The following is a 20,255-nucleotide window of genomic DNA, read 5'->3' on the forward strand; positions in this document are numbered from 1 at the left end:
TTATTATTATTATTATTATTATTATTATTATTATTATTATTATTTGTTAAAGATATTCCAACATCAAATTGGACATTTCTTAAAGAAACTCGTTTTTATTTTTAGTTGTCTCGAATTTAAGTCCACCCTAAAGATGAAAATAGTTTGCGTTAGGAATGGATACAATTATAATTCTTTATTTCTTAATAAAGTAGTAAGGAAATGGGATGAAAAATGAACACACACTATCTTCAACTCAAATAAAATGCAATGCAAGTTTCAGCTATGAATTATTTAAGTGTGATGCATGCACATAGTTGATTAAATTAGATCAATCAATTTTTAATAAACAATATTAATATATGAATAAAAAAAGGTTTAATTATTCTGTTAGTCCTTATAATTTTACAAAATTTTTAATTAGGTCTCTATACTTTTTTTCTTTTAATTGGGTCTCTAAACCAAATTTTTTTTTTCAATTAGGTCCCTCTTAGCAGTAATTGGTTTAATTTTATAAAAATCCAACTAAAAAAAATTAGTACAGAAATCCAAATAAAAGAAAAAAAATGTAGGGATCTAATTAAAAAAAATTGTGATGTAAGAATTCAATTAAAAAAAAGTATAGAGACCTAATTAAAAATTTTGTGAAATTATAAAAACTAACCGAATAATTAAATCTAAAAAAAATACAGTACAAAACTTTTTTAAAAAAAATATCGCACAAGAAGTTAACCTAGTATAAAAGGTTTATAGAAAGTCAAAGTAAGTAACAACAATTTGTACCCGCATTATTAAGAATAAATTAATCTGAGTAAAATTCTTTTTAAGGGCATGTGAGATCAAGAAGATTTTTTTATTAAATAGTAACGATACTAATATTTCTTGATTAATATCTTCATTAGTTTTTTATCTTGTTTAAGTTGCACAATTACCTTCCCCCATTCATCATGCATATTTCCCTTAGTAATAGTAGCAAACTCTAAATACCGGATTAATAAGTCCCCCTTGAATTTGGAGGAAAGTCAAAATAACAATGAATTTGCTTATTTATTTGATAATATAGAAATCTTTAATCACCACAAATATATGTTGATTAATTACTCTACGAAACTCTCATCGAAGGTAATTCTTTTTCATGCTAAGCATTTTACTAACAATAATTCACTAGCTATTTATTATAAAACAATTCCACTCTGGTAAATAAATTAAATTCGTTTTTAAAAAATAATTCATTTTTTAAGTTGGTCATGAAAAATAATTTATTTTTTAAATTGGTCAGAAAATTGTTTTTCTTAGTCATATTAAATTTTAAAAGATATAATTATAAATTAAATAAATTCTTTCATCAGTTAAATAATAATATATTACGTTAAGTATAGCATGACATGATAACATAGCCAGTTAATAAAACGTGTCATAAAATGATTGCTTCATGTGTCATGTTACGTCAAAATACAAAACCAAAGATTATAACATTTTTGCATAATAAACTAAGTGTTTTATATTTTGTTTTCGAATTTTAGTATGAAATATAGCTTTTAAAAAATAATCTTTTTAACATGTAAAATATTATATCTTGTAGGGTTTACTATCAGAAACACAGGCTTTAGCCATGGAAAAAACTGTAGCTAAAGACAAGAAAAAGTGTGGTGATAACACATTTACTACGAATAGATATCCGTGACTAATAAGAGCGACGCATTTTAATTTAGCCATAATTTTTGGCCTGTTAACCACACTTTTATGACATGTGGAGACATTTGAATAGCCACAATTTTTACATCATTGCCCACACTCTAAACCATGGCTAAATGACAATAATATAACAAAAAAGTATAATTTTACCACAATTTTTTTTCATGACTAATATTGACAAGTTAGGATTTTTTACCACATTTTTCTGGACTAAACATTGTTGGGTTATTTAGTCATGATTTTTTTTCATGACAAAATGAAAACATGTACAAAAAATATTTGACAGGCTGGATTTTTTTCATGCTTTTTTTATGGCCAATATTAATGGGCTATTTAATAACATATAAATTCATGACTAAAATTATTTTTTAATTATAAAAAACTCCCTATCATAATTACCAATTGAATTATTTTTTTTAAATTGGTATTTCATATATTTCTTTCTCTCTCTCTATATATATATATATATAAATGTTTTATAATAATAAATACCATCAAAGCAACAATAATAAATATTAAAACAAAAAATTAGCAAACTAAGTAATAACTATAAAGAATATGTATTGTTCATATAAATAGTTAAAAAAATAACAAAAACTAAGTCCTATAATTATATACGACAAAAAATAAAATTATCTCTAATAACAGTGTAAATTAGATATAAATTAAGAGTAAAATAACAAGGCTTGAGGTGCATCAATTCAACTGAGTATGTGGCACGATGAGAGAAGGTAGGTATTTCATCATGATACTTCTGTTGTAGAAATTTGTAGAGGGTTGCCACTTGATCTTTAGCTTTTTTAAGTTGCCTCTATAAATCTACGACATGCTGTGGCGGGAACTTTCATAATTTGTAACTCCAAAGATGCACTTTGACTTGCCGAAATCACTGGGACATGTAGCATTACTAAAATCACGTACTCGCTTACCATTTTTAGGACCACAAACTTTTTCAATCAATCTGGATGAGCCAAGACTTTTGAATGAATATCTTCAGTGGCAGCACACTCTTGATCTTCAGGCAAATGCTCTGCTATTTTTTCCTCCAAACAAATGTACATCGCATTGGAGTAAAGTATTCATATAATTAATGCATTGAAAAAATATACAGCCATATAAAAAAACCCAGGCACTCACGGTTAATCGTTGTCCTTTCCGCTTACATAACTCTCATCTTTCTTTAACAAAGTTGATACAATAACCTCGTTTCGACATACAGGCCTTTTTAATTTTTTCTCCTAATACAATAAATAGAATATTAAAGGTAATCACAAATTTAATTATAAATGCTAATTTTATGAAAATAATATAATTCCTTCTGGCATTGCTTTTACTTCCACCGGCATGTGAAACTATAAGCTTCTCACGATTTCTGGCATTTTGCAAACAATGTTTCTATGATTTTAAAGAACAAAAAATTAGTAAATAAATGTTACCAGATACCCATAGTCAATATTCAATAAAAAACAAAAAAGTATAGAACAAGTATTTACCTTTATTTTAGGGTCCATATAATGTTACACAAAAGCAGTCCATTCAATAGGTGATATGTCTGAGGGATTCGCAGCCAAAATTTCTGTCTTTCTTTTGTTAGGATAGAAGCATTGTCCTTGTAAATTATACTTATGAGCCTTCCATTTATCACCTAAGGTCCTCAGAGCCCATTTGACGCCACAGCATAATCCAACTCAAAATTTTTCTTGAAATAATTCATATATGAAATCAATTATTAAATGACAACAAATCAATAAAAATATACGTCAAAGTGAAATAAACTTCAATAAATTTTCACTATATTTTCGTGTTATCTAGCATCTTATCTCATCTTTTGATTGATAGGACAAAATCTAATTCGATGAGCTACTTGACCAAGAAATCTCGCAAACAGGTTCGAGCCGTTATCTCGATCTTGTCCATCTACATCCAATTCCATCATGACTTTTTCACTTTTTTTAAGGCCCAAACTTGAATCGCTATCATTTTGTGAGTGATGATTTCTTCGGTAGAGCTGTCTGAATTCATGGAAGAACGTCAAGTCAAACTAAACTAAAATTAAAAAGAACGAAAACGGCATAGATGACAAACTTATATCTATCAAATTAATTGCACACATATATATCACTAATTAATCTAAATTGCATACTAATTTAATCTATATTGCATACAATATCGGTACCAAATTAAACATAGTATTGGACAATAAAAACACGGTGGGCTGGTTCAAAATTGTTTCTAGAATCCTGAACTTACTAATTAAACAAGTGCGACTTTAACAAAACGAAAAATTAGATTATATAGTTCAAGGTTTCATTACACGAAAAGAGGTTACCAACAAAGTGAACATATATATTGCTAGTTTTCCCATGCATGATTAATCAAAATAAAAAGAATATTATTAGAGCAAAGTGTATAACAACAAGAACTAATTCAATGCCAATAATATTGATCACAACCAGTTACATTTTTATCCCAAATATGAATTGTTCTTAATCATGTATAAAATGTATAAAGACTACAAGCAAAAATACTATATCACAGTATCCAATAATTTTAAAATATATATTTAATTACACATATCCAAGAGAAGACAAAAAAAAACTTAATTAGGTTTGGTGCAGAGAAAACAGAGAAGGAACCAAAACTAAAGAAAACAAAAACTAAAACACACAAACTAAAAAAAAGATGAAAAAAGATCCCAACCAGCACAAGTATAACTTCTAGAAAATAAAATCAACCATCACTGGACTTTGTCTATAAATGCACTAGAGATTAGTGAAATTAAAAAATATCTACTAAAAGAACATATAAATTGGCTAAATAAACGGATCCGATTTGGTAGAGGGTCTACCTAATAAAAAAACTAAAATACTCAGTTCTTATGATGGACTAATTGGAGAAAATTAAAGGAGCAATGATTACAGGATAATGAACTAAAAAAATAAAATATATTTAGTCACATAATGTTATTTGGGTAAAATTAAATTAATAAATAAAAACTGAAAAGAATAATCTAACATTGTAAAATATGAAAATAGGAAAATATGAAAACCCAAACATTTGCAGATACTGCACGTTAAGTGCATATATCTCCTACAAGTTTCCAACTAAACCAATTAACTATAGAGAATTATTAAATGGTAACATGATGTTAAATTCAATAATAAATTAAAGCGCAAACAGAATATCGAAGATAGCAAACCTCTATACCAAAATCCATAGCAAAGGATGAGACACTAGTGTAGAATGCATATGAGAAGGGCAATTCTTCACAGATATTGATATGAGCATTGAGTGCTATCAGCCAAGAATGAACATTAATCTTGTTACACCAAACATCGGAAGCCACATCAAATGCGTGTTGCAACGAGGAAAATGGAGAAACAAAAGCTATCTTCTTAGCAAACTTGATACTTCCACAGCATTCAAGCAAGTCACGCTCTTCCATAGTAATCATAATTAGTAGTTTTCTGCAAATAAAGGATTAAAAAGCATTATGATTAAAAAGCTTAATTAGTCATATTTTTTATAATTAAGGTCATTAATCAGATTCATGTAAACAAATAAAAAGATTGAAAAATTACTAGACTATACTAACAAAAAATTAATTCTCATTCAGTATAAAAAACTTTGGTCAAGCGAATCGGCTCATCTCACCCCGCCAAAACCTGTAGGTTTGGCAGTATGAACTTGTGCAAATTTTTTAAATTCATTGGTTCCAAATCCTAACCCAGCATGCTCTTTTTAGTGAGTTCAACCATCTAACACATTTAGTCATCACTGAATGAAATAAACTAACTTAATAGATAAATTAAAAGTTAAATTATTTTGTTGGTCTCTATAATTTTATTAAATTTATAATTAGGTTCCTATATTATTTTTTTTAATTTTGTAATTAGGTTCTTATTAGTATAAAAATGTTAGAACTAATAGAATATTTCTTTGTAAATTGAAGGTATCTACAATTAAAAATTTAATTAGATATTTTACCATATATTTTTTGAGAAGAATATTATATTGCTTTTAACGTTTTTGACATAGAAGTAACCTAATTATAAAATTAAAAATAGTATAAAGATCTAATTGAAAGGAAAAAATATACAACCTGTTTGAAAACTTGTAATGATATAGAATTAAATTTCAGTATTTGAAATGAATTAGTAAAATTACAGAATTAAATTAAATTCTAGTGTTTGAAATATTTACCAAATAAATTAAAATTTTGTAGTGGACAATTTTATCCTTTATTAACATAACATCATATTTAAATAATAAATATACTTATTCATTAAATTATAGGTTTAATTACTCTACGGGTCCCTATAGTTTCACCAAATTTTCAATTAGGTCCCTATACTTTTTTTCCTTTCAATTGGGTCCTTAGACGTTAATTTTTTTTTCAATTTAGTCCCTGTCGTGACAAAATCGTTTGAGATAACAGAATATTCTGTTAAAAATTCGAATATTCTTATAATTACGTTAAAATTACAAACTGAACCCACATCCAATTTTTCAAAATCCCAAAACTACCCTTAACATTTTGTAGAACCCTAACCATCTCTGAAGTCAGTGGCGTTTCTCCTCTGTTCGCTGGTGTCGTCGTCCTTGGTGGCATGAGTGTCCGTCGTCCAATGCTGTGCTGTTAGTGGCAACTCCATAACACAGATGTTACTATCGAAGTCTTGGTTACCTCCACAGCTTTGGAGGAAACTCTTCAATTTCTCTTAAACTGAATTCATTGAGCTGAAGAATTCAAGAAAGAAAGAAGAACAAAATTGAAAATGGATAATCAGAAGCAGAAATGGAAGAACATTCTCAAAGATCCCCAATTTGCACCCTTTCTCATTTAACGTTCCAACATTGACCTCAAGGTGCAAAATTCCACTAATTAACCTTTTTAATTTTGTGTCTTATTTCAATTTAGGATTTTAAATTTCCTTCGTGTATTCTATTTTTTTGGATAAATGGTGAAATTTGAGTGTGAAAAAACTGAGTCAAGGGTTTAGGATTTTTAATTTTTGTTCTTTTGTGGTAATTCATAATAAGTGGCGAAATTTGAGCCTTAGCAATGGCACTCAAGGATCCAAAGAAAAATCTAGGGTTCCTAGAATCAAGGCTGCGGCCCTGCTGCTGCTACCCCAGTTGTGGCTGGTAATGCCATTGTTGTTTCTGGGGAAGATGCTACCCCTGTCACCACTATGATTCATCAACCTAATCCTTCTGTTGCTGTAGGTGATTCCTCTCAAAATGACGAAGATGCTAAGAATCCTCTGCGGTATGCGAATTGATGTCACTAATTCTATATAGATTATTCGGGGTGGATAGAGAGTTATTCGGGGGTGGATATTGCTGACATAGAGAATGAGAGGTCAGACTGCAGCGACGAAGATAATTTAGAGGATCGTTTTATTGATGATAATCCTAATCCGGAGGTTTTCTCGCCATCTCCTATTTCCAATGAAGGCACATTCAATGTTCATCCCTCTCCTATCTTGTTTGTGTGTGTTCTAGTTTCATTTGACTTTTCTCCACGTGATCTTGTATAATTTTTTTTGGAAAAGATATTAATTATTGCAACTGTAGAATACTTTTAAGGAAATTTGAAGCATGTTTTGATGTACTCTTAAATCAAAAGACTTTAAATATAAACAAAGTAAAAAAATACCTTTTTGTCTTTCATTACGTTTACAATTTTTTTTCAATGTCTTTTGATATTCACAAATGATAGGTAGGTACATTGTTTATGCTTCTGATGATATCAAACCAGAGGGTAAGAAAAGCAAACATGGATAGCTTAAGAAGAAGTATCATTTGGTAGAGTCAGATGTTGATGGTGATGGCAATAGTATTATTCAAACAGTTTTGGAACCTAACAATATTCTTTAAGATAGCCAGACGCATAGGTGATATCACTAATTCTAAATTATAGTTTGTATGCATGCTTATTTTCTCTGCTTTAATGTTTTTTAAGTTTTTTTTTTTTAATTTATTCATAATTTTTGTTTCAATAAAATAGGGAAGAGGCTCTGTCGGACAAAAAGAAAGATGTCGGGGATGTTAAAAATTCGAAAAAGAAAAAGAAGGAAAAAGAAATCAAGAGTTCCCCTTATGGGTGTTCTTTAAAACTAGATCAAAGTGAGCAAGATAAGCCAAAAATTGAGATGAACCTGGATATTCTCGCAGAAATTTGTTAATTGATGAATTGACGTATGAAATGGTTTTGTTGATTATGAATTTTGTTTATTGTTGATTGTTGTTGATGTGATGATGTTGATTATGAAATTGGATTTCCTTTTTCCTTTTTTTTATCGTCCTGAATTTGTCGGGATTGTTTGTAATTATAAACGAATTGGTGACCGTTGATACTGATTTAATTCAGGGATGTGTAGAGAAAATTTTGGACTCTTGCCTTATATATCTTCTTTTGTTAATACTTGAGAAAATATGTATTGCTTGTTCTAGCTTAAACATAGAAAAAAATTCATGTCTTCAATATACTTACTTTTGGGTTTTTGTGAGTCAAATTGGTTCTCTTGTTTTAGGAACTATATAGAAATTAGATTTTGTAAATAATTTTAGTTTTTAAGATAAGGTATTTTGAAAGTTTAAAAAAAAAGAGAAGGTATCTGGTACAATTTGTATATAAATAAGCAAAAAAATGATGGTGACAAAATAAAAGGGATTATAAGAATATCTTTCATGTCGTAAAGTCATTGAATAAGAATTATAGGAATATCTTTCATTGAATATTTATAATTTTATCGAATTTTTAATTAGGTCCTTATACTTTTTTTTCTTTTCAATTAGGTCCCTAAAAGTATATAAGTAATTTCACAATTCATTAACATTTTTTTGACGTTTAACGTTAATAGGGACTAAATTGAAAAAAAAAAAATTAATGTATAGCGACCCAATTGAAAAGAAAAAAAATATAAAGATTTAATTGAAAATTCGATAAAACTATAGGGATCTGCAGAATAATTGAATCTAAATTATATGAAATAATTAAAAATTTTGTATTTTTCAACTATTTTTTTTTTTCAACTAAAATTTGTTCATGCCTTTTAAAAAAAGTAAAATTGGCTTTGACTAAGTTAACCTCTTCAAGAAAAAACAGATGGCAAAACCAATTATAAATGCAAATTCTAGTTATTTTGTAAGTCTATTAAATTAAAAACATCATTAAAAAAATACTTTAATACGATTACCAGTTTAAAGAGTCTCAGATTATCTTCAAATTATCATTTAGGCATGAATATCCGGAAGTTATATTGTCATACCAAACTCTACAATTAAATTGCACCAAAAATTCAACAAGTATGCAAAATAGAAAATAGATATTGTCTTTATTTGAATTTTTTTTATTCCTCTCAAACAGGTTAAAGAAGAATAGGTTTACATATTTGACCAATAGTTGTAAAGAAAAATTTCTGCTAATACTAGACTATACTAGATAATAGACTAAGTTTACTCTTTATTACAATATACGAAATTGAATAAACATATTCAACTTCAACTAAAATTTTTAAAAAAGGATGCATACAAAATTAACATTTAAATTTACAAAGTATATATAATTAAAGGTAAACAGTTTTTTAATTTGCAAATTAATAATAATTTAACCAACAATTAAAATTTACATCTTTTAATATTATCGAAAAATAAGTATATATTATATTAAGTGAGTTGAAAAAAAAGAGAATAGAAGAAAAGAGACCAGAATGAAAGTGCTAAGAGAAAAGAGGGTGTATGTTGAAGGGTGAGAGGCATTGAGAGAAAGTAAAAGAGAAATAATGTTAAAAAAAATAATTAAATTATAAAAATATTTTAGATATTTTAAATTTTAAGTGAAATATAATAAAATAAAATTCCATATCAGATCTATTTAAATTGAAATTGATTTTAGAAAAAAACAATAAAATTGAATTGAATTTCATCTAAATTAATTTAATTATTTTTGTTTCAAATACTAGAAGTAAATTTATACGGGAATTGAATTTCAGGAGATTTTCAAACACCTTCATAGAATAATCTAATAATTGTAAATTTAAAAAAAAATATAGAACCAACAAAATAATTAAATCTAAATTAAACTTATATTACACATTGGTCATCAAAACTTTATTTTATCTCTGAATTTTTAAAATAAAATGTACAACATTAAAATCTCGAGTAAAATAAAAATTATATATATACAAAATAAAGCAAAATACGTCTAATATAAGACATATGTATGATACAAAGTTACTAACCTAAGAAAGGAAGAAAGATGAGTAGCAAAATGGTGAACTAACTAACTAAACTGTGTTATTCTATTTACAGCATGCAAAGCATGATAGCCATTTCTTCTCTGAAGGATTTGTGTTTGACTTTGGTGGAGTTTCTTTAGCAACAATGTTCTTCTGCTCTAATAACTGCTGCTGTTGATTTCGCTTCTCTTCCACGCCATGCTTCAATGAAGGACTTCTAGCTTTATCCGTTGATCTTCACATAACAAATTAAAACAGTTCATCAACTACATGCTCAACAATAAACTTATCTTCAACTAAAGTCTAAAATCATTTCTTCATTTTCCCAATGAGATTATATGTTTAGTGTGTGTTTGGAGGTCACTAAATAGTAAATTTAAAAAAAAAATGTAAAATATTTGACAAATTCTTTAAATAAAAAAAAACGCTGAAAAAAATCCTTTTAAAAAAAATATACTTTTCATCTTTTTTTTTTAAATTTTTTTATTTAAAAAATATTTTAACATAATAAATAAATAAATAAATTTTTGTATATTCAAACATAATTTATAAATAAAAAATAATTTTATATAATATATTCAAACATTAAATTATTTTTATAGTTTTTTTTTTTTTAAAACTCACCAAATTAAAACAAATTCTATAATTGGAAATTTCAGCTATATAAGTTCACTAGTAACATAATTAAAATAGAAGAGTGTTAGGGGCAGCAACTTTTGTGTTTTGTAACCATCAATTGGTCATCAATAGTGTTTTTAATGGTGTGAGATTACATCCAATAATAAAAGATCACTCATTTTTTTTAATAGTTAAGTGCTGACCACAAAATACAAAAGTTGCTGTCCTAGACTTTCTTGTTAAGATATCCAATTAGTAACATTAATGATTGTGAATTTCTAATACCGACAATAATAATTCACATAAGATTGAATCATGAAAAAGACTTACGGTTTAAATGCAAAAGATTTGGTGCTTCCATTATTTGAGTAAGTAGAATCACAATGTGTAACAGGATATGGAACCTCATCCACAACTGAGAAATTCTCATTCCTCAAACTCTCTTCCATTATAACCTCTCTCATTGTCTCAGCAGCTTTCTCTTCAGTAACCCTCCAACCTTTCTGTTGTTCCGTCGCTCTTAAACTCATGTCAGTGAATCTACTAGCCTGCGGCTGAGACTGAGGCTGAGACTGAGGCTGAGGATGAGGCTGAGACGACTGTGGCAACGGCGGCAAAGGAGCTAGAGCTAGATTATTAGAACTAGGCATATTAACCATAATGTCGCCAGCTCCACCACCAATAAACCTACTATCCAACTCACCAGATTTGGAGAACAAAGACAAGTCCCTTGTGAAGCTCATGTTTCCCATCGGAATGCTGAACAACGATTCGTTGGATAGCGTGCTCCATTGCGTGCTTGGTTTGTTGCTTGTAAAGGCATTGGATGGAACCCTGTAGCTGGAAGGGGAAGAAAAAGAAGAAGAAGAATAAGAATAAGAATAAGAAGATTCTGCGGCCGCAGTTGCAGAATCTCCTGATCTCTCCATAATTTGTATCGGAGGATTTTGTGTTTCTAGTCCTTTGTTTGGGGTTGGATTACTGGAAATTTGTCCGTGATTTGAATCCGAATCCATTCGAATATCATGACCATTACTTGGTTCCAAAGGTAACTTGGAATGCAAGCTATTTGTTTCCAAATTGCTTCTCTCGTTATTGTCGTTACTCGTTTGAACTTCAACAAAAGGATTTTTTGATGTTGAAGATTGCTCTAATGGTGATGAATTCATGCTTAATATTTGTTTATGATTTGACGCCGAATTCATTCGAATATCTTCATCATCATTATCATGGTCATTATTTGGTTCCGAAGATAACTTGGAATGCACGCTATCTGTTCCCAAATTGCTTCTATTAAGGGGGATTTTGTTGTCGATGGTGTTGTTATTTGTTTGAACTTCAACAAAGGAATTTCTTGATGTAAAAGATTGTTCCAATTGTGACAAATTCATGTCCATCATTTGTTTGTGATTTGAAGCCAAATCGATTTGAATATCTTTCTCGTCATTCTCATCATCATCATGATCATTACTTGGGTCCAAAAGTAACTTGGAACGCACGCTATCTGTTTCCAAATTACTTCTATTAACGGGGATTTTGTTGTCGTTGTTGTTGATGTTGATACTTGTTTGAACTTCAACAAAAGAATTTCTTGACTCAGAAGATTGTTCCAATGTTGATAAATTCATGCTAACATTCGATGATCTTCTTAACCACTAAAGGCATTATTGTTATTAGATCTAGTGATCCAGATTCAGATCCCAGAAATCACTCTGATTTCACCAAATATTCTGCAAATACATAAAGTCTCAAATAAGAGCCACATATCTTAATGGAAACAAATTATTTGATTTGATCATATTCAAATAAAGTTTGTTAACTAAAATAGGTGCCTTGCATCCATAAAATCATGAATCTTCATTTTTTTATGAGTGGTTAATTATAATTTGATGCCAACAGAGACTCAATATAACACTATTAGTTTGTTTATAAAAAACATAAAAATTAAAACAAAAGTGGTTCTCAAATTTTCAAATGTGCATCTCTGGGTTCTTGTCTATATATCCTTATAAAACGTTACTGAAATATCAACGAGTCACATAATAATGAAATTCTCAATTATTCATTTTGTGCAGAAAGGGAATGAATGAGGAAATCAAATTATTCCAATATCATGATGTAGATAATAAACAAATGTGAAATTTGAAAGGCAACAACTACTATGTAACATGACATAATTTTTTTTTTAAAAAAAAAGGTAATTAAAAAGAACATGCATATTAGAAAATTCATCTGAAAAATTAAAAAAGGTACTTGGAAAAAAAAAGGGAAATTACATGGTAAAGCAAGATGTGCCTAAGAGGCTAAGATCCTAAGCACTTCAAGTAGGTCTTGCTGAATTAAAGTGCATGCAAATCTTTAGTCCAAAGATGCATGGAATCAAAGAAGAAAAGAAATTGAAGAAAAGGTGCAAAAGAAAGAAAAGGAGGGAGGAGGAGGAGTAACAAGAAATAGCTATAAAAAAAAATGTGAGGACATTGCACAAGTTTAGGCGCTTTAATCTCTGGTATATAAGTGACAAATTTCTGCTACCAAACAAGGGTGGAAGCTTTTGGAGATATATAATTATATTGTGTTTGTGCAAATTACAGTTTTTGTTCCAAAAGATACAATAAAATAATTCCAATGTTTATATTTGGAATAACATTTGAAATTATAATTATTTTGATTACAAAATATCAATTCCATGAAACTAAAGAAAAAATATAGATTATCTTCTTCCAGTTGTAAGTGGTGCTATTTGGTTTATTTTGTTCTTAATTTTTTACTTATCTATTACTTTATTAAGTGATTGTTGGTTAAAAAATAATTTTCTCGAAAAGTCGAATAATGAATTTTAACTAATACGTAGACATTATATCATAAGAATAAATATTTAAAATCTTAAAAAATATAGAGAAAAATTTATGCTAAGAAAGGGGGTACTCTTCCTTTCTCTTGGTTGTTTTGTCGTTTTCCTTTTTCTTCTTTGGATGTGTTTTACTCAAATTTTTGTTCCATTGTTAACAACAAATAAATCAACAATTTTTGAGTTTTGTTTCACAATCTTAATTTAAGGAGCGGAAACGACTCCTTTTGTGGATGTCTCAAAGTCTCAATTGTAGTTTCGAAAGTAAAATTAAAGATGAAAAGAAAACATGCAAGGTGCCGGAGGCAAAGTAAAATGCAGAAATTAAAACAAATAGGAAATTAACAGGAAGATGAAGGAAGAAACATGAACGTAAAAGAGAAAAAGACGTAAAAATAAAGGAATTTTATTAATAAAAATTGGAAAAAAGCAAAGTACAAGTGTTTGAGTTCAGAGGAATTACTTAAGATTCTCAATTTTACTCTGTGATGCCAAGGGGCTGAGAGCGTTTTTTGGGTTTCTAAGCGTTTTCCAAGAAGAACTGAACTGATTACAATATTTTCCTAAAGCTCTATTTATAGACTAGCCTAATATCAGCTAACAGTTATCATTTATACACCACTTGTAGAAAATTTGAATTTCTTGTAACTGTTCCTACACTTCTTGCTTGATGTTAATTTCAAAATTTAAATAAATAACTAACTATCAAATGATCTAATTTAATTTAAAATAGATATAAATATTATATATAGGAACATTACCAAATAACTAATTATTTTTTTTTATAATTTTCTTATAAAAATTATATTTTGTCTAACATAATGCCCCCAAGATTTCTCACTTGAAAATATGCAATGATTGAAAGTGAGAAAACTTAGTTGTTTATTGACATTTTTCTTATTTTTGGTATTGAGAGTCAATTGACATTTTAGACACATCCGCTTGACAGATTAAATGCCTACTAGTAATAGACTTAACAGAATTTCTAAATCTATAAAATCTTTTACATTAATAGTTGAACTGTCAATGGAGTCTATTCTTTTGTATGAAATTTTTAAGTGTGTCAAATGATATCTATTCTAATTTCGGCACATTAAATGTGTATCAATTGACCTTTGTTTTGACCTTTAATATTTCAATTAAGAGTTTTTTGACACACACTTTCATTGTTTTAATTGACACAATTTTCCTAACTTCAGAAGTAACAAAATCTTAACTTCGTGAAGTCGTTTCTTTCATATGTTAAACTCCAGGTGTCAATTAAATTTGATAAAATTTTTAATCCTATAAAATCTTCACACTAACATTCTAATAGTTTTGACTCCAAGCGCTAAGAGACTCAACAGAATTTTTAAATCAATTAGGCTTTTGTATTTATGAAGTACATACCCAAATGTCAATGAGAGATTATTTTTGTCCAAGATTTTAAACTTAATGCATTTTTTTTTAAATAAAACCATTCATATCTATTTTACACATCTCAATACTTTCAGGATTAAATGCCTTGGTGTCAACTGTCAATGGCTTGACTCCAGAATTATACATCCTGAACTCCACATGCATCTCATCATAGTAACATGTACTATTATCAGCAGGAACTTCTTCCACTCCTCCATCTTCGTTCCAGAAAATCAACTTTTGATGTAGAGTGGATGGAATGGAACCCATTTCATGAATCCAATCACGTCCCAAAAGCAAGTTAAAACCAGCCTTAGAAGGGACAACAACAAATAGAGTTGGCCTATTGACAGAACCAATCTCAATTGATAGCAGAACCACACCTCTAACAGAAGAAGTCCTTTCATTAAAATCTGTTACCCCAATACTACTTTTAATCAGCTCTTTTTCAGTCTTTCCAAACCTTCCCATCATTCTTTCAAGCATGAGATTAACAGCAGCTCCCCCGTCAACCAAAATCTTATTGACTATCCTTCCATCAACATGAGCCTTGATATGCAGTGGACGCAAGTGTTCCTTATCATTTTCAGTAGGCTTCTCAAATAATCCTCCACCACACATATTGTCATCTAGCAATAAGCATTCGCTTCCAGGGAAGACATCATAACAATCATCTTCTAATGACTCTACTTCCTGAACTTGACTATACTCCTCAGGCAGTATTGACACCACAGCTATAGGTTGCTTAACACCAAATATTGTTTCTAAGCTGTCATCAAAACCAATGTCAAAATTATCAGTAATTAAATTTTCATCCTTTTCTCCCTTGTTTTCAACCATTACCATCTTCCCAGCAAGATTCTTCTTGACATTTTTATTGCATTTAGGGTGATTAGAAGAATTGTCTGTTTCTGCAAACTTGGCCATGGTTGGCAAAGGAGGAAAATCTACTCCATGTCCCTTGTATGGATCCAAAGGAACATACTCAGGTATATTCTCTTTTTGCCCAAAAGTTATAAAAGGAGAATACTTTAAAACATTTTGACAATTTGGCCAAGGAGAATAATTAGGAACCTGCTGCATGTTAGGATTATAACAAGAATAAATTGGCTTTGAGGGAATAGGCACATTTTTTTGGAATATATATACTACCTACGTCTTTTGCATGATTCATGTTCCATAACTGAGACTCATAGTACCTGGGCTTGAAAGGTCTAGACTTCACCCATTTGTTTTTTTCTCTTGCAAAAGCAGTAGGTTGATTCTGCACATTTCTCACATTCTGGACCCATTTATTGTTTGAAATTTTGGTGGGAGGAACTCTTGTCTTTTGAGAAAATCTATCAAGTTTTTCATCAATCATGACCACAGTCTTCATCTTCTGGTTGATGGGTTGTACCCCAGTGTTGTTGACGCACTTGTTCAAAGGAGTTTGACCGCCCAACTTTTGTTTTTCCTCGGCTATCTTCCGCTTTAGCTCGTTAGTTTCATTTTCTTTTTCAGCAATCTTCTTTCTCAACTCAGCCTTTTCTTTTTCTTCAACTTTGTACTTTTCAAACTCTTTTGCATTTTCCTTGTCAAAAACAGCATTGCACTTTAAACACATGGCGATGGTGCTGTCAGATTCTTTAATTCTCAACAAAAAATCTAACAGATCCTCACCAGGACGAGGATAAACTGGCTTCTTATCTTGCTTAAAGACTCTCAGGTCTTTATTTTCATCTTTAGCACTAACCATTGTGGCATCAACTTCTACCATGTTGATGGACAAATTGAATGGCTCAACATAATTTGAGTCAGCAGCAAATGGTTCAATGTCCACCTTCATAGTAGTTTTATCCTCAAACTTCAATCTTCCCTCCTCAATTGCTTTTTGTATCAAGTCCCTGAAACGGACGCAATTATTAGTGGTGTGTGAAAATACCTGATGAAACTTACAAAATTTCTTATTCTTTATTTCATCAGCTGAAAGCATCTTTTTTCCTTCTAGTAAAATAAGCTGTTTATCTTTTAATAAAACATCAAATATTTGATCTGCCTTAGAAATATCAAAAGAATAAGTCTTATTTTCAACTTTAGAATAAGAAGAAACTTTTTCTTTTCCTTTAACAGGCTTCAAAGATTTGCATACATAAGGAGGACCCCACGCAAATCAGCAATATAAACCTCTTTCTCATCTGAATCACTACTATCGGAAAAATAATCCACATATGCAACCTTTTTAGAACCTTTTTTGAAATTTTCTTTTTCTTTTTTAATTTGTTCTATTTGTCTTGCTCTTTCAGCTAATTGGGAAAGATCTAAAATATGTTGATTGACAAGTTTCTCCCTAACTCCAAATTCTAACCCATTAGTAGCCATTTTGACAACTTCAGATTCTAGAATCAGAGTAAAACATTTATTTCTCATGTTTCTAAATCGTGCCAAATAGGTGTCAATGGATTCTTCTTCTGCACGTTTGACAGAGAATAAATCCGTAAGACTAACTTTCAATTCACCTCGAAAAAACTGATCATGAAAATTTCTTTCTAACTGCGCCCAAGAATGAATAGAATTTGGTCTCAAGTTGGAGAACCATTTAAATGCATTTTTTGTTAAAGAAGAAGGAAAGTATCTCATCTTGAGATATTCATTAGAAACTGCTTCCCCAATTTCAACAGTATATCAAGCAACATGCTCTACTGTAGACTCATTTTCTTCTCCAGAAAATTTTGTAAGGGATTTTGAAATTTTCCAACCCCTTGGGAGCTCTGCTTGTTGGACACATTCAGGAAAAGCAGACACAAAATATGACCTATTTAAGCAACTAACATTAAATCTCAAACGGTTTAAAACTTGTTCAACATTTCTTGCTAGATTATAATGCCCCCCTAAGTTGTTTTGCCTAAGTCTTTCTAACATATCATCAGCATTTTGACCATGTCTAGGTATATGGACATCATAATTAGGAATTGCTCCACCATTTTGATTGACATTATCAAATCTTAAATCCTGGTTATCATTTTCTTCTAAATTAACCACAGTAGCAATCCTATTAACTTGCCTATTTAATTGTTCAATTCTAGTGTTTGTGTTTTCTAAAAGAGGATTTAAAACTGTCACCATTTGATGAGTTAACATGTTTACTAGATCATGGTGACTTTCATCCATCTGTTGCCTAATATTTGCTAAATACCCCACCGTTTGACTAGGTTGATTAACAGGCATTGCTCTTGACATGTCAGAAAATACATGTCTAGAATTTTCTACCCTAGTGACAGTGGATGTAGTAGAATTAGATGCACTATTATTTCCTGTATTAATAGAATGTGAAAAATTTTGTTGTGATACGTGTGAACCTGACGCCCCAGAAACGGGTACATTTGACATGCCATATGGATTTTGATAAATAGGATTTTGAAAAGTTGAGTAGAGAGGCACAGGCAATCCTTGTGTCACCATGGAGGGGACATACCCCGATAGCAAGCCATATGGCGGCCACCCCACGGTATTTATGTGAGTTGTATTTAACCCTGTATGGGCATGGCCAATGCCATCATGCCTCACTGACATTAAGGTAGGCTCTGCGTTTGAAACCACAGGAGAATTTTCGGATTCATTTCCTCTAATCTCATCACTAAAAGTAGAAGAAGATGCTGCAGAAGTATTTGACATGTCAACTGACGCTGATTTCCTTGGCTCTAGACGCACGAACTTACCACTGCGCAACCACATGCAAATTCAAAACTCTTGATTTTTCTTTTGACAAACTACAATCTATTGACAATGTTCCACTGGGCGTGCCAATTTGTTTTACTCAAATTTTTGTTCCATTGTTAACAACAAATAAATCAACAATTTTCGAGTTTTGTTTCACAATCTTAATTTAAGGAGCGGAAACGACTCCTTTTGTGGATGTCTCAAAGTCTCAATTGTAGTTTCGAAAGTAAAATTAAAGATGAAAAGAAAAACATGCAAGGTGATGGAGGCAAAGTAAAATGCAGAAATTAAAATAAACAGGAAATTAAAAGGAAGATGAAGGAAGAAACATGAACGTAAAAGAGAAAAAGACGTAAAAGTAGAGGAATTTTATTAATAAAAACTGGGAAAAAAGTAAAGTACAAGTGTTTGAGTTCAGAGGAATTACTTAAGATTCCCAATTTTACTCTGTGATGCCAAGGGGCTGAGAACGTTTTTTGGGTTTCTAAGCGTTTTTCAAGAAGAACTTAACTAATTACAATATTTTCCTAAAGCTCTATTTATAGACTAGCCTAATATTAGCTAACAATTACCATTTATACACCACTTATAGAAAATTTGAATTTCTTGTAACTGTTCTCGCACTTCTTGCTTGATGTTAATTTCAAAATTTAAATAAATAACCAATTATCAAATGATCTAATTTAATTTAAAATAAATATAAATATTATATATAATAACATTACCAAATAATTAATTATTTCTTTTTATAATTTTTTTATAAAAAATATATTTTGTCTAACAAGATGCGATCAAATTCTTCAAACGCTGTATTTTTACGGACGTAGCATGATTGGTAATTACTAGTTACGTATTGGTCAAAGCAAGAGTTATTTGGAATTTGGAACCCATGCCCTATTGACTGATGCTTATTTGTTATTTCTTCGAACCGTTCATTGCATATCAAATTTCTTGACTCCTTAAACTCATAATATTTAATTATTTATATAACTACGTCTACATCCCAATGAGTCAATTGTCAAAAGTCACAAATTTAGGATGTCATGCGAGAAAAAAAAAAAAATAAAACTTCTAATTTTATATTATGAAATTTTGCTAATATGTATTTTTAGAACACAAAATAAAATAATTATTAGTAAAAGTTTTTAAATATTATTTTTTAATAATTACAAAACAAATATTTTAAAAAATTTAATTTTTTATATTTTTAATAAAAAAATTTTCACTTTATAATTTTAAAGACATAAATTAAATAAACTCTTATATTATTAGTTTCTTCCTTTTAAGTTTTGTCCCCACAAGAAATTTCACCTCAACTCTCTCCATTCCAATATTTTAAGTTTCTTAAGAAATCCAATTTTTTTTGTGTTTTGAGTCCCTCTTAGCCACAAAAACCTGCCACTTTATCAATTTCTACGGTTTCTACTTGTGGATAGTGTTTGTGTTTTTCCTTGTACTACACCACATCCTTGTCTCATATTCTTTTTTTATTATTATTATTTTAAGGTACCATGTTCTAGTTTACAGTTGTTCTTTGATTTACATTAGTTTCTGCGTGTTGGTGTCAACTGTCAAACAATTGAAACACTTTTCTAAGTTTTCTTCATAGTTCTGTCCACTGTCAGAATTAAATTCTTCATTACTCTCCAAGTTCCTCCGTAGAAGTCATCAATTCCTTCTTCTTCTTTTTTGTGATGAAGTTGTAGTAAAACTGTCCACAGTTTCTGATTTTGGTTACTGTTATTTCTATTATTATTATTATTATTATTATC

The 20,255-nt window shown here is 29.7% G+C and overlaps 1 protein-coding gene across 1 annotated transcript; it reads right to left on the reverse strand.

Annotated features, from left to right (window-relative positions):
• Window positions 1–2,813: 2,813 nt before the first annotated feature.
• Window positions 2,814–12,181, reverse strand: LOC140183231 (uncharacterized). The gene is made up of 5 exons (XM_072231256.1): window positions 10,869–12,181; window positions 10,042–10,155; window positions 4,874–5,141; window positions 3,539–3,682; window positions 2,814–2,912 (listed from the first exon to the last, which is right to left on the reverse strand). The coding sequence occupies exons 1-5, from the start codon at window positions 12,164–12,166 to the stop codon at window positions 2,814–2,816; spliced, it is 1,923 nt and encodes a 640-aa protein (XP_072087357.1). The 5' UTR covers window positions 12,167–12,181.
• Between the last annotated feature and the right edge of the window lie 8,074 nt (window positions 12,182–20,255).

The sequence above is a fragment of the Arachis hypogaea genome, chromosome 20, assembly GCF_003086295.3.
Source record: "Arachis hypogaea cultivar Tifrunner chromosome 20, arahy.Tifrunner.gnm2.J5K5, whole genome shotgun sequence".
Taxonomy (NCBI): Eukaryota; Viridiplantae; Streptophyta; class Magnoliopsida; order Fabales; family Fabaceae; genus Arachis; species Arachis hypogaea.